The 15,964-nt window shown below is 41.6% G+C and overlaps 1 protein-coding gene across 1 annotated transcript in view; it reads left to right on the top strand.

Annotated features, from left to right (window-relative positions):
* Positions 1-13,778, top strand: part of LOC308339566 (neurobeachin-like) — a 304,645-nt gene extending 290,867 nt beyond the window's left edge. The window contains exons 20-23 of the mRNA XM_080798361.1: positions 6,838-6,939; positions 8,810-9,006; positions 9,980-10,131; positions 11,948-13,778. Of these exons, the coding sequence (XP_080654487.1) occupies positions 6,838-6,939; positions 8,810-9,006; positions 9,980-10,131; positions 11,948-12,038 (542 nt within the window). The 3' untranslated portion in view covers positions 12,039-13,778. The remainder of the gene's footprint in view (positions 1-6,837; positions 6,940-8,809; positions 9,007-9,979; positions 10,132-11,947) is intronic.
* Positions 13,779-15,964: the final 2,186 nt, after the last annotated feature.

Here is a 15,964-nt window from a genome sequence, read left to right as displayed (position 1 = left end):
ATATCCAGTGTTACTCTTTCAAACTTGGGACTTTGACATTAGAAGATTTTCTTGGAGATTTAAATAGGTCCCTGAGTAGATAACAGAATCACAGAGATGTGAGGGACAGATGCTTTCATCTGAAACACTCTTTTGCACAAATTCTGAAACTAATTTGGAAGTGATAAAAATTAATTTGCGCACTTTAATTGGAAGCAGCCTACTGCATGAAAGAAAGGAGAGCAGAGCAGGCAATTTGTGCTAAAAGCTGATTGAATTTTTTGTCAGGTAGGTATCTTGGACTTGGCCGCTTATCCTCCTGAGCCCCTCTTTGCAATATATTACAACCCATCTCTGACTGGTGTTCTTTAAAAGGATCAATGCTATTCCTGTTGAATCCCTGGAGCCCAAAATTTCATTGATCTTGGGACTTGACATTTCTCATTACGTGCTGTAGCTTCCAACAAGATAGTCACAAGAGGGGCAAGTCAACATTGTTGTCTCTTCAGCAGACACTTAATATACACTAGGACCTCAGCTCAGAATCCAATTTGCTTTTAGAGTGTGTGGTTTTAATGTTTATACCAGACATAAGGTGGTTGGTAGAGAGTCTGCCGATACATACATAGGACATTTTTAAAATCCTAGCCATAGGAAACTTTGGAAGAGAATTTACTTTTCGCCTTTTCAGATCACATCTATAGATACTCATCGAATGATATGAATAAGACATGATTATGCTTTTTCAATTTCACTTTTTAAAAATAAGTCTTCTAGCTCTTGTATGAGCATTATGCAAACTATGAAACGAGAAGCCCATTGAAAAGGAGACTCCAGCTGTGCACACATCCCTTCCCCAGGCTCCCATTGTGTGAGCTTCAGCTCTGGACACTGACCGTCCTGCCAGCCACAGCCTGTCACTAAACATCTGCCAAATCCTGCCCCTCTCTTTGTTTGCATCCAGCTTTCTCTTACTACGGCTATCCTGGTGCCCAGCTCCGTGACCACCGCTAACCGGTGGTATCGTACCAGATGAAAGCCTGGACAAAGAACAGCCCACAGATATTTTTAACATAGATGTATGTTTGCGTCACTTCCCAGACCAAGGGATCTTATCTAGGGCTTATGAAATGTATCAGAGGGAGCATAGTGACATGTGAACAATTCCTAACTCCTAGGACTTTCAAAAACGATGTCTGTAACATAACATCCTTTTCTCAGCCTTGTATCCCCTCAGCCTAACGTTGGGAGACTTTATAGGATTCCTGATTAAGAAGGAGGCTGAATGCCTCCTTGGTCAATGCCTTTCCTCCCTTTATGGAACTGAGGCTGCAAGGCTCTTTGGCTTGAGTCAAAAGCAATATAGAAAAACACAGGAGTTGACTAATACGTTTCCGTGATCAGAGAACTTCAGATCCACACCAGGAGGGTTGGAGGTGTCTCTGGGTGTCATGCAAAGCTCTGCTTCCTTGGATTATACGGTTGACTGTTTGGGGAAGGTAATGGCAGGACAGTAATGTCCTTGACCTAGATCCAGGCTCAGGACTTCAAGGGAAGAGATTTGTGCTGCTGCGGCCATGCTCAAAGGTGGTCGGTGTCTTCTCTCCTAGAGAAAAAGAACTTAGAGTGAATGAATAGCTATCTTCTGTTTTTCAGTGAGTACTCTGAGTATACGATAAAATGAAACCACATCAGAGGGCATTTTCCAACCCTGGGATGTTTTTATGTGGGTCACCTGTGACCTGTGGAAAATGTGGGCCCAGGCGTTCTTGGTGCTTGGGCCAGACCTCCACAAGTGGCTGAGGACAGAGTCTCCATAAGGGACTGCTCACGGACACAATTCTTCTGAGCTACCGTAACAATTGTCTAACAGTTTTTTTAAAATAAATCTTGAAATTGGAGTACTGACTAAAATATGTATTGGGGGATTTCAAGCCATCCTGTTTTTATGTAGGTATAAACTTGAATGAAAATACCTTCCATGGGGATACTGCAGAGAGCTAACAAAGGTGGCAGATAAAATCTGAATGTCATACATCATCGAGACGTTCATCCTCTGACTCCAGCAGAACTGCACTGAGGGTCACAGATTGTAGAAACTCGGCTGTTTTTGTTTAACTCTTAATTCAGAAGGACCAAAGCTTCCCCCTGCGTATTAGTAGTCCCACAAATAAGGTTTAAAATAATAAGAACCATGAGTATCTTTACTTTGATCATTTCTCTAAAAGCAGAGACCATCTCACTGAAAAAGTTTTCGTCAGTGCCATGTGAATAACAACATCTAATATCTTCGTACTGTTTTCATCATCCATCCATTTTGAAAATATTGAAATGACTTTTGCTTAAAAATGAGATGGAATCTGTTTATAATAAGCCTTTTATACTTGGAGTTTCCAAATGCTTGCCTCTAAGCAACCTCGAAATCGGGCGTGTTTGTTCTCTATCACACGTGGTAATGCCATCACAGAGAGAGCTCGTGTGTCGAGGAGATGAGGGGGGACAAGGGTGACAGCGCTGCAGTCCTGGGGGGGGCTCACCTGCACCTCCCTGTGCACGGGCCCTTTAACCCCCAGCTACATCCATCAATTGTGATGTGACAGTGACAGAATATTCCCGAGATTTTGAATGATTGTTGGGGTGTGTGACATCTGTCCCTGGCAATGAAATGTCCCTGGCCGGGAAATATGCTTTCAACTGCTGCAGGTTTCCCAACTCAGAAACCCCTGAATAACATGTTATTTACTTTCTTCTCGTTTAAAGAGAGAAACATTGGTTTTCAGGGCCCTAAACATTGGCCCCTAGTAGTTAAGTTCCACAGTTCATTCAAATGCTCTGGGGAGACTGTAATGAGAAAAAAAATTTTAACTTTCTAAATCAGATGCAAGCCTTTGAAAACCTTATTTCCTAATAGAAAATAGATTACATACATAAGGAATAGTTTTATACATGTTTTTCAGTTCCCTGCAAGAGAACTAGATGGCTTTCTCCTTTTTTCTGTAGCCTAAAGGAAAAAGTTTAGACAACTCTACTTTATGTAAATTTCATTAAGCATGTAATTTCAGGACTTTTCAGCTCACCAGCCTCTCCAACATAACATAATCACTTAGAAAAATTAAGGATGGTATTACACAGAAAATCTTAATTCTCATTTTACCAGGGAATGCAAGGCATCTTTGAAGCATAATTTTATAAATACGTTTCAAACAAATCTGGGACTGCTGACCAATATAAATGGATAGTTTGCCAGTATTCAAACACATTATAGCCGTATACGTAAACTTAGAAGATGACACACTCGCTCGGGCTGCTATCCTCCTCTCCCATACTCCATCAGAGAGATGCCCCAAAGCAAAATGGAAACTGACAGATCTGGGAAAGCTCACATAAAACTGAGCGATTCCTGCAGAGGCAGAAGATGGGTGGGTCTGAGGGAGGAGGTACTGGCAAACCAGAGGGAAGCGCATTGCGTGCTTTGCAGGATGAGTTGTCTTAGTTATGCTCTTTTCCTCCAAAATTTCCCCAGATCTATTATTGCCTTCCCTCCGGCCACTGTGGGGCATAGAACTGTAGCGCCTGCTGCAGCTGCTCAGTGGTACGGGTCACATTGGTTCCAAGGGAGGGGCTATCCAGGAGATGGGCACTGTTACCAGCCCCCGAACATTCACTCCCCACCCCCCCGCCCCCCCACCCCTCTGCCGCCTCCACAGTGAGGCCCAGACATCACAGCCCAGGAGGCAGCTCAGAACAGTGTCAACCCCAAAGCACAGGGTAGCTCTCTGAGAGACAAGAATTGGGAGTGGGGGGCACCCCATCCAGAATATAATTGACAGGAAAAAACAGGCCAGCATGCAAGCAAGCAAGCACTATGCAAGCACTATTTAAAAAGATCACAAACTCAACGACCAGGTGAAGCAGAATGAACAAAAGAGAAAAATACAGAACTTTTTTTTTTTTTTTAAGGCACATGTCTGGGGCGCCTGGGTGGCTCAGTCGGTTAAGTGTCTTAATTTTGGTTTCAGCTCAGGTCTGATCTCAGGGTCATGAAATGGAGCCCCAGGCTGCTCCGTGATGAATATGGAGCCTGTTTGAGATTCACTCTCTCCTCTCCCTCTCCTTCTCCCAGCCCCAGCTCATCACGCACACTCTCACTCTCTCACTCAAAAAAGTATAAATAGGGGTGCCTGGGTGACTCAGTTGTTAAGCGTCGGCCTTCAGCTCAGATCATGATCTCAGGGTCCTGGGATCAAGCCCACATCGGGCTCCTTGCTTGGCAGGAAGCCTGTTTCTCCCTCTTCCACTCACCCTGCTTGTGTTCTCTCCCTCGCTCGCTGTCCCTCTCTTTCTGTCAAATAAATAAAATCTCGTGTGTGTGTGTGTGTGTGTGTGTGTGTGTGTGTGTGTGTGTAAAGGCATAAGTCCAAGATGTAAGAAAGAGCACCAAAGTTACTGGGAATGTTTTATATTTCTTAAACTAGGAGGTGAGTACAACTGAATTTATTCTATTCTTTTAATTTTATACATATGTTATAAATATTTAACATGTTATGTAACTGATTTTTAAATATTTATTTCTGAAAACAAAGGAAGATCAGGTAGCTTTGTGGAAGCTACCAAAGCAAAAAGAATTTGTGACCTTAGAGAAAAAAAATTAATCTACAAAAATGTTCCTCAAACTTCACTATTACACTGATCCCTTTTAAGGAGAACAAAGTAGTCATTAACCTCCCCCACCCCCACAAAAACTCTCTGACTCTGAGAAATGTATTCTTGGACCCCATAAACAAGTTTGAGAAACACTGAATTAATTAGTTCATCTTAATTTTTAAAGCATACGTCAATTTTAAATCGCCACAGCATAAATTTTTGACAACAAAGAGAGATCTCATCTTTAATAGTCAGTTAACAAATATGTTTAGAAAATCATCAAAGTATAAATCTGGAATTTAAAATTTTCCATGGAACTTTTCACTCCCAAGAAAACATCCACAGAGCCCAGGGTACACAGACCCTAGTTTGAGGAATACCAAGAATTCTGGAAGAGTTGCAGTTACAAGACCAAGTTCCAACGTGCCTTTTCAAGGAGAAAGAGCGATGGTCAATAATCCATTGAAGATGAAATAATTTATTTGTAAATATGCACAGAGGCGTATTTATGTGTACTACTTCCTCATGTTTGCTAAGCTGATACTGTAGAGTCAACTAAACCACACATTCATATAAATCGATGTCAGACAATATGAGTCAGCTGGAACTGTTTACAAATAAAAACGGAAATAGGGGGGCGCCTGGGTGGCTCAGTGGGTTAAAGCCTCTGCCTTCGGCTCAGGTCATGATCCCAGTGTCCTGAGATCGAGCCCCTTCCTCCTCTCTCTCTGCCTGACTCTCTGCCTACTTGTGATCTCTCTCTGTCAGATAAATAAATAAAATCTTTAAAAAAAAAAAACCAGAAATAGGCAACATAAGACAATAAGCGTGATGTTAATGCGAAATGGAAATAGTGGGGTATTACAAGGCATTGATAAATAATTTGTTGAATTTCATTGGGTGGGTCAGGTCCAGACTGTACTGTTACTAAGTCTTTCACATCCTCCTTTCTGATCACCCCACCTTCAGCAGAATTTCACTGCAGTGAGTCTTTTAAAGGTCCTCACATACACCCAGGATGGACAACACAGGCTTTCTTTTCCCAACTACCAAGGGAACCACCAAGAACCTTACACAGGTTGGCACCATTAGCCTGTTCGCCTTCCACAGTGCCTCTGTGACCTGCCATTGTTTCCTTTTCCTTCACAAGTCTGCACCCAAGTCTGTAGAGATACCTCATTCTCTCCCAGATGGGCTTCTCCAAACAGTCTGACCCAATAAGATAATGTTGGGCATGCTGCGCTCTCAACTTTGCTAACCCTTCTCACACTGTCTTTGTGCAGTTTACTCACCACACATTCTGATGCTCTTTATGCAGAGGTCTTTGGATCCCTGCTATCTCTGTGCACATAATCTATTCTTCCTCACACTTGGCATTGTCCAGTGGGAAGCCTGGGGAAGGCCATGGTTGTTATTGATGAGTTTGCAAGAGTTCCATGCTATGCCTTACACCTCTTTACACTTCCAGCTCTGAGCCTGCTTAGAAGAATGCCTGTCACTTAAAAATAATTTACTTAATGATTGTGAAAGCACTTGGCAGTGAAAATGCTTACGTCATGTAACAGAGCTGGACTTGTTGGCTAGCTTCTACTTAATATTAAGTCAAGTGGAAACGTAAGATGATCATCTCTTCTTTCCTTCACTTCTTTCCTCTCCCCTCAAAATCAAAGCACCTCAGCCTATTTTGTTGGAGATTGTAGGGAACATTTTTAAATGGGTAAGAGCATGAGTTTCAAAATTAGATAGTTCTGGGTTCAATTCCAACACTTGCTAGCTGTATGAATTTGTGCAGGTTGAATAACCTTGCAAAGCCTTGGTTTCTACGCTATAAAATAGGGATAATAACAGTACCTGGCTCATGTGACCTTTGCCATAATTAAATGAGATAATGCATATAAATGCTGTGGCACACCACAGGTGTGGTGTCTGTTTTTTAACAATAGGAAAAGCAGGATAGCTATGTGTCATGATGTTGTTACAACATATCTGTTAACTTACTCAAGTCACCTGAATGACCCATGTTGTAGGGTTACTGTAATAGTTAGTAGTTTACAGGTGAGAAAACAGCAGAGAGGTTAAGCCACTGGCTCTTGGTCACACAGCTAGTAAATGCTCTTAATAAACATTAACGATTTTTAAATGTTTGATTTAATGGTGTAGCCCTTCGTTTCTGGCATCGGTCTGTACTCACCCACTACTCCTGTTTCCTTGTAGGTGACTATCCTGCACCCAGAGCTGTCCTCACAGGCCATGACCATGAAGTTGTCTGTGTTTCTGTCTGTGCCGAACTTGGACTTGTTATCAGTGGTGCTAAAGGTCAGAAGGCATTTCCTTCATTTTAGGCCTTTTAAAACGGTATTGTTTTCTCAAGCTAACCATGATTTATGATTTATTGCCTTTGGGAGGCTCTCTACAGACAATGGAATCCTTGGGTTCCTTGTAACTGTTTTGTTTTCTTATTAATATTTACTAGTACTAATATGGAATATACATAAAATTTTATGTGGTACTTCGTGGTCACCAGCATTCTAGCCAGGACACTGGTAAATTAAACTGCAGCACATCCCTATGATGTGGCCATTAAAAAGAACATATAAAAGGTGGGGGAAGGTATCCGTGAGGCAATGGGAGTCCTGGGGGCGTCTGGTTCCTTCTCAGACATAACCTTGGACCCACCTCCTTCCAGAGCCCCTTCCTTCCTAAGGCCCGGGGCTGTATTGAGGTTGGTGGGGAAGGAAACATGATTACTTGGGGGGGGTTGACTTTTTGTGGAAAAAGGGTTGTTTCAAGAAAAGTCAGGAAACTCGGATTCCCATCCTGGATCAGACGCCCAATTCTCCATGGTGAGGCTCTGGGGCAGGAAGGAGCCTGGGGCTCAGGAGAAATGGCAAGAATGGACGTAATGCCTGAAGGTTAGAGACTGTGTTTTTTCACTTTTGTATCTAAGAATAAATGACCCTGTGGACACACATAGGATATTTTCAATAAACGTCTTTTTAATCAAAAAAGGAAAGAGCAACAATATGTGTAATATTATTCTATCCTGTAAAGTGAAAAGGAAAAGGAAACAAAGACGCATAGTAGGTATAGGCAAAAAACGGTATTTTCTAAAGGCAATAGGTGATATTAGAGGTGATTGCTGTTTTCTTTTTCTCCTGAATTTTCTTTTAGTCACCAGGAAAAAATTTAGCTGTATAATGCCACTTGTTGTGTAAACTACGTATCTACTGGAGTCAATTGGAACAGAAATGGAATGCATTAACTGTCTTTGTGAGGTGGTTTTGTTGGCGGGTGGGTAATACCAAACTATATGAACCAGTTATTTCTGTCAACTTGCCTAGTGAAATTTTTATCTTATCAACACGATTTCTACCGGGGTAGGGGGGGAATCAGAGCAAAATAAGTCACTCCCCAGCCTACTTTTATGCTCTTGCCTCACTGTTTATATTTACAGACAAAACGTGTTTCAGTTGTCTGAATTACTTGATTAAGTATCTTAATTTTGCCTTTTACATTTTGTGTATGGATTATGGAGAAGGTAAAATTCATTTGATAGCAATGTATTTATATGGTACAATGCTGAAGTTTTGATGATACTCAAGAAAATTAGCAGTTGTTTTGGTCATTATCCTAAACTTTTGAGAAACATACATAGAAAAGAAAACTTTCAAAAACACAAACTAAAAAAGAAAACTTCGGGACATACAGTCTTCTCTTGTCACATTATCTATGAGGTATGTCCTTTTTTATGAATATTATCTCATGAAGGAAAAGACCAAGTATATCCCTAGATAAAAAGTTGGGAAGATTTGTGTGTGTTAACATCTCCCTGTATTCAGTCTGGGTTTTGTTGTTGTTATTGTTGTTGTTTGTTTGTTCTCATATATAAATATATATATATATATATATATATATATATATGCATGTGTGTGTATTTTTTAATTCAATTAGCCAACATACAGTACATCATTAGTTTCAGATGTAGTGCTCAACAATTCATCAGTCACATCTATGATCTGTTTAAATATACCATCTGTGCTTGGCTTCTGCCAGCCTTACCTCTTTTCCTTTCTGCCTTCTTGCAGCAAATCAGAGTGTACATAGCCAGGTAGGGTTTGTGGGTTAGTGAGTGCTCATATGTGACTTGTCATGTATGACTGTGGCCATGGATTTCTTCCTTCTGCAGAGGGCCCTTGCCTTGTCCACACCATCACTGGAGATTTGCTGCGAGCCCTTGAAGGACCAGAAAACTGCTTGTTCCCGCGGTTGATTTCCGTTTCTAGCGAAGGCCACTGTATCATATACTATGAGCGAGGGCGATTCAGCAATTTCAGCATTAACGGGAAACTTCTGGCTCAGATGGAGATCAACGATTCAACCAGGGTAAATCTTCATATTCAGTGCTAAACAGAGACTGAAGCCACGAGATTGATTGACCTTCTTACATTAAACAATTCATAATAGAATTTCTCAGGTATCCAGATAAATAAATGTGTGCTGGTTTGTTTTTTAAGATATTATTTATTTATTTGAGAGAAAGAGCATGGACAGCGTGGAGGGGTGAAGGAGAGAGAGAAGCAGATTCCCCGCTGAGCGAGGGGATGGAGGGAGGAAGGGGCTACCCTGAGATCACCACCTGAGCTGAAGGCAGAAACTTAACCATCTGAGCCACCCAGGTGCCCCAAATGTGTGCTGGTTTTAAAAGCATCTAAATTCATGTAGATGAGTGCTTTGAACAAACCCAAAGTGCATGTAATCCCAAGTAGTTAACTCAGTGAATTAGGTTTTAAAGATGATAGCTTTTGTTTGATTAGAGGTCAGACCCCTAAGGAGATTTTTCTTCGGCTCCTTTATAAACAGTGCTGCACCCCCTGACATTAAAAGTGAGTTGATTGTCAAAGAATCTTACCTTTAGGGCCCCAGACCACAATTACATGTTCCAGACTGCCGTTCACTCAGAAATGAATTGTGATGGTTGCTTTATCGTTATTAGAAGCTGTTTTGAAATATGCTTCTGCCATTTGTTCTGAAAGTCTTGACATTGTTAATGTTCAGGACTTAACAAAACATCATGTTACTTAATTCTCAAGTTCTTCCTGAATTAGATTGATAATATTCTCTCTGGGACCTCTGTTATTTTGTAACCATAATTGGTTTTAATAAGACCCTTTGTTTATATAAGAACCCTGATGAATTCCACATTGGAAATTTTGTGGACTGGACTTCAGGCAACTTGGACAAATGGCTAAAAGTAGATAATAATTACGAGGGAACTGGATCGAGGGCTTTTCAGTAATGAACATTGACCATCTGGGAAAAACTGAGAGAAATTGTTGTTTCTCTGCCTTTTCCGAAGGCCATTCTCCTGAGCAGCGATGGCCAGAACCTGGTGACTGGAGGTGACAACGGTGTGGTGGAGGTCTGGCAGGCCTGTGACTTCAAGCAGCTGTACATTTACCCCGGATGTGATGCTGGCATTAGAGCAATGGACTTGTCCCATGACCAGAGGTGAGCCCCATCAGGGAGAAAAGTAATCATGTCAGGACTGTCACTGAAAGTTCTTTACATTCTACCGAGGGTGACAGGTGCTGTGAATAAGAGTCCAGCACCCAGTTGGAAGAAAGACTAGCACCGAAAAGGGTACATGGAGGAGGGGAGGAAGTGCTATAAGAAAGGATTCTGGTAAGAAGAAAACAGAGGAAGAGAGTCAGAAGGGGTGGTGGGTGGAAACAAGAAAGGAAAACATGGGTCTGAGGAAGAACCGACACATGCAGACACTGCCCACAACAGAATGATTCCCACCAACGTCTCCGTTCTAAGATACTCACCCCATCTCATACAGGCCCCCCGGCTTCCATTCTGAAAACGAGATTCATGCTTCTCTGCTCAGGTGGGTTTCAGCTTGAGACATGCTTGTAGCTAGCAATGCCCCCAGAACTGACCTCTGTTTGAAAAGCTACAAACACTCACCTGTTACTGAAACAATCCCTCCCCCAACTTTCTTATGCACATATTCCTCATTTATGTTATTTTGTTACAGTTTATATATTTCCCTGAAACACTACAATCTTTTTCTTTTTTAAAGAATTGATGTGAGAGTTAAGCAATTAATAACATTTTCCATTTTCCCTCGGTTGGCAACAGGATTTTACTAGTCCCTAAAACTCACCTTGGGGTTTACTGTAAAGTGAAAAGGATACTTGGAATATGAAGTCTAAAATTTCTAGATTTAAACAATTTTAAACTCTATAATCTTAACAGGGTATGTAATTTCTTCTTTTTTCTGTATGTTTATCAGAAATAAGAAAAGCTTATTAACCAACTTTTTTTTAACTATACGTATATTCTTTGTAAAGATATGGGTTTCAAAATATTATAAACAGTAAGGCTATATCACAAACTTAACAAAGCACCTACGCAATCTAGTAAAATGGTACTGAAGGCATCAAGAAAATACAGTACCCCTTTGGGAAAGGGGTATTTTGGATATGCAGCCTAGCCTGTCTTTAAAGAAAACTTAAGAGAAGCAGTGTTCCAAAATGCTGCAGTCCCTATTCATGAGTAAATGGGAACGCTTTGTTGTGTAATTAGGTGTGGATACCTGAGTGTTTCTAAAGTATTTGAAATAAAGTAATTGCAGTTGTGTTTTCAGTAGTTTCAGTGTTTTCCCTGACATTCCTACTCACGCATGTATTAATGCTGCAAACATTCACTATCATCATAGAGTAAGCACTACCGGGTACTAAGATTACTGACCCCCTAGGAGCTCAAATAATCATAGTAATTGTATATGAGGAGGCAGGGACGGCATGTCAGGAGAAGGAAGTGACTGACTTCTGGAGGGGTGAGGAGGGCAAGAGAGGCCTTATTCACTAGGCATCAGGAGAGAGGGTCGGTGTCTCAAAGAGGGGTGAAGAAAGACACTGGTCAGGTTTCTATTTCTATGTAAATCTCATCCCTAATTTCAGTTATTTTATTGTCTTAGTCCCTTACTGTCCCTTACTGTCCCTTACTGTCCCTGATATGTTAGAGCAGAAGCACATGCACGGAAGTGATATACACACATTGAGGCTGCTTCCCCCAAAAATACTTATCTGGTGAGCTGTCTGATCCAAAACTCAACAACGCTCGGTCTGGCAGTCCGGGTCTGAGCAGGATTGATTCAGGTTCTCCAGGGAGAACCAGGAATCGATTGTAATCCTGTGTCGATGGCCACAAAACTAAGACCCAAGGGGAACTCAGAGACAGTGATAGGGTCTAGTAGAAAGGAGCAACCCCATCAGGGAGCTCACCTCACTCTTAACTACCATCTCTGCTCTTCCAGGACGCTGATCACTGGCATGGCTTCTGGTAGCATCGTAGCTTTTAATATAGATTTTAATCGGTGGCATTATGAGCATCAGAACAGATACTGAAGACAAATGAAGAACCAAAAGCCAAGTCAAAGCTGAGAGCACAAGTGCTGCATGGAAAGGCAATATCTCTGGTGGAAAAAACTCGTCTACATCGACCTCCGTTTGTACATTCCATCACACCCAGCAATAGCTGTACATTGTAGTCAGCAGCCATTTTCCTTTGTGTGTTTTTTCACGACTGAACACCAGCTGCTACCAAGCAAGCTTATATCATGTAAATTATATGAATTAGGAGATGTTTTGGTAATTATTTCATATATTGTTGTTTATTGAGAAAAGGTAGTAGGACGCGTCACAAGAGACTTTTGACAATTCTGAGGAACCTTGTGTCCAGTTGTTACAAAGTTTAAGCTTTGAACCTAACCTGCATCCCATTTCCAGCCTCTTTTCAAGCTGAGAAAAAAAAAAAAAAACACGTTTGATACTTTGTACATCAGATGCATCTTATTTAAAGGGATACTTTTGTAAAAGTAAAACCTTGTATAAAGAACAAAACGTTTCTTAATTTTATTGTGGAGTTACAACTTGCATGTTCTTTAATCCTGATGTCTTGATGGAACAGGTGCATTCACACTATGAAACAGAAAGATCTGTCCAAGGACACAGCTTGTATGAAAGGGTTGAATTTGGGCTCAATCAGTACTTTTTGACATTCTCACCAAATATGGTTTGCACTTTTTAATCTAAATTCATCCCTTCTAAGTGAAATTTGCTCATAAAGCATTTGGATACTAAGCCATTATTTGCCATTTTTGCTACTTTATACAAAGAAAATTCAGCCCTACCCTTCATAATTTGAAGACACAGCAGAAAGGGGGCTTAGGGATGAGGTCTTGGTTTTTATTGTATAAATAGGAGTCACGATCATTAGTTCCATAGTAATGACTTCCCAACTCCTGGACATCTCTTCCAGAGTCATCCTGCTGGCTTAGTGTGTGTACATTAGGGGAGGAGAATCTGATGCTAACTATTTTTGGTTCTGTTTTTTGTTTTTTGGTTTTTTGGTTTTTTTCCTCCTTGGTTCTCAAATAGCTTAGTTTCTTTAATAACGAGTCGGGCTTTATTATAACAATAACTGAGGTTATTCTTTTAGGTTCTTGTGCAATTCTCACCTAAAGCCACATTCTTAGCCTAAGGCACTTCATCTTTTATGATATAAAATGATGGGTATCAAATGATTTTCCATACCTTGTACTGATCAAGTTATACACCCAGGGGTATATACACTTTATTCATGTTTCTTCTTTGTATATTTGGTGGCTGTATCGTCATAGATGTACATATTGTGTCGGTAGGGCTATGAGGCATGTTCCAGGAATGTAATTTTCTCAGAATTTATACTCACTTGCAGTCATTTATTTAAAAAGATACAACAAGATAATGGGTTCTTTGTATTGGCACTTTGCACCAGAAACATATCATTATTTATTGACGTGATTACTTATTTGTCATCCACCTTGTATTAGTAAGTTTTAGCACTGAATTCCTTCTTCATTGTTGTTTGTATTTATGATATTCTGAAATTCTGGGGGATCAGCGTAATGATTAAGTTATTCATCACCAGGCTGTAAGCAATATCTTGAGTTTGTAGCTTAGAATTGGGAGGATACTGAACATCTGGAAGACAAGTTCATTTCATCTTGAGATCATGGTGAAATATTTTGGATATATAAATTCCTTAAGCTATTGTAACCATGTTTTATTGCAAAGATGTAAAATATGCCAGATGTGTGTGAGTTGGAAATCAAAAAAAGAAAAATAAAATATGCAAAGAATTCACTGATTGTTTCACATTTCATTGGACACTTCACTAACATGCATTCATTATGTTGTCATACAAGTTTAAGAAATCAGCATCACCTCATATAAAGGCCTACGGCATCTCAAAACATGAACTAGAGTCCTAATGAGGTTCTGTAATTTGCTGAAACGTGAGCTTCTCTGCTTGACCATCTGGCAGGGATTTGGGGCAACAGTGACCAGAGGGAAACAGCCCGGTTGTTTCTTCCACATAATCCACTTTTTGGATTATTTTTATTTTATTTAAAAGGAACTAAATGCAGGTGATGGTGAAGGGTATATTTGCTCATTACATGAATATTATCAAATAATGCTGTTCTCAATTGATCCATGCTTTCTAGAATTTGTCGTGGACCAGGCATGACACGGGCAGGGACTGAGCAACCCGCGGGAGACGAGCAGCTGCCAGCAGTGGGAGGGGGGTGGGGGGGTGGGCAGGGACGGGGGTTGCTGAGGGGACTCAATTTGGCTGGTTTGGCGAGGGCAGTGGGATAGCAGCCCAGCTGGCCCAGGGAGTGACAGAACTGCAAGCAAGCTTCCATCTGCATACTCCAGACCAAAAGGACAACCAACAGCAGCCTGAGAAAGTCTTGCTCCTATCACTCTCCACCCTGTCCCCCAGCCAGACATCTGTCAGTCATCATGAGCCCAGCCAGCTCCCTCAAACCGGCCTTCTGGCAGCCCATCAGTCACTCAGTCAGGCTGGCTACCGGTGGCTCTTTAAACCAACTCCTGCTTCTAGAACCATCATCTGAACTGTCACCAAAACCTCCTGACCGGTGGCGGAGTCTCCAGTCAAACCCCCTGCTGCTGGTGGCTCTGGTTCACTGCCACCCAGTCACATACCCAGTCATCCCACTTCTGAGCACCCTAGCACTGGCTTTCTATATTCTTAAACTCTGATGGGGTGGGGGGCGGGGGGAGCTGGCGCGGAGATTGCCTGGGGAGCTTATTTTTAAGAGTGGAACCTAGGCCCCTTCCCTCCCAGGTGATTCCACTGTGGATCATCTTTGGGCACATTTTCAACATCACTAATGTGAGGGATGAAATCCCAACTCAGTAATTGAGCACAGAAGTTCTTCAGGAGAGAAACATTCTCATTATCCCTCTCCGGCACCCTGTACATCAGGGGCACCCGCCTATTTCCAAATCCCTGAGAACTTCCCTGTGCCTTGGGCCCTAGTGCTCTCCCACCCAGAGAGCACTTCATTGCCTTTACTATCTGGCTGAACTTGTTGCAAATCAAACTAAATCAATTAGGTCATGGTCAGTCTTTTGGCAGGGAAAGGTAGTACCCAAACCACACGTTCACACTGTATTATGATGCAAACAGTTTTCAGGATCAAATTCTGCCACGTGTGGAGATAGTTTTTCACCAGTGTGGAGCCCAATGTGGGGCTTGAACTCATGACCCTGAGATCCAGACCTGAGGGGAGATCACGAGTCACGTGCTCAACAGACGGCACCACCCAAGGGCCCCTTTCACAAACATACGTTAGCAGTCAAGTACAAAACCAAGCATAGAGTTCTTCTGGGTGGTGAATTCCAGTGCCTTTTTAGATGATCTGACAACCATTTGTGTCAACATTTTAGGGGCAGGATCCTATCAGCCTTGTGATGCCATCAGAATCCTCCAGTCCAATCATTTGGGTATCAGCTTCGGGCACCCAAACTAAGGGTATAGATTAATGTCTTCAGTGGATTCTTATACCTGGTTGTGAAGAGGTAGGAAAGGTCTCTAAAATACCGTAGCCAGTGCATATTGAGTTCACACATATTAACTACCACTAATTTCATCAATGAGAGACCATTTGTAGCATCCCTTATGCTAATTAAGAAGGCAAAAATTTCCCCCACTGAAAAGCGGTTCTTGGCATTCACTATCTAACTTAATAAAAGCTTTTGGTTTACTTTGGAATAAGGAAGTTGGAGCTCTAAGCCCTGACTTATATTGAGACCTTGCTGATTAAATGATCTGGGGCATGAATCTCTGATCAGAGCAACTGACCTCCCCTTAGAATGCAGTATCAGGGCACCTGGGTGGCTCAGTTGGTTAAGCAACTGTCTTCGGCTCAGTTCATCATCCTGGAGTCCCGGGATCGAGTCCTACATCAGGCTCGCAGCTC

The sequence above is a fragment of the Martes martes genome (genome assembly GCF_963455335.1).
Source record: "Martes martes genome assembly, chromosome: 3".
NCBI lineage: Eukaryota > Metazoa > Chordata > Mammalia > Carnivora > Mustelidae > Martes > Martes martes.
This window is presented reverse-complemented; position numbering and strand designations above follow the sequence as displayed.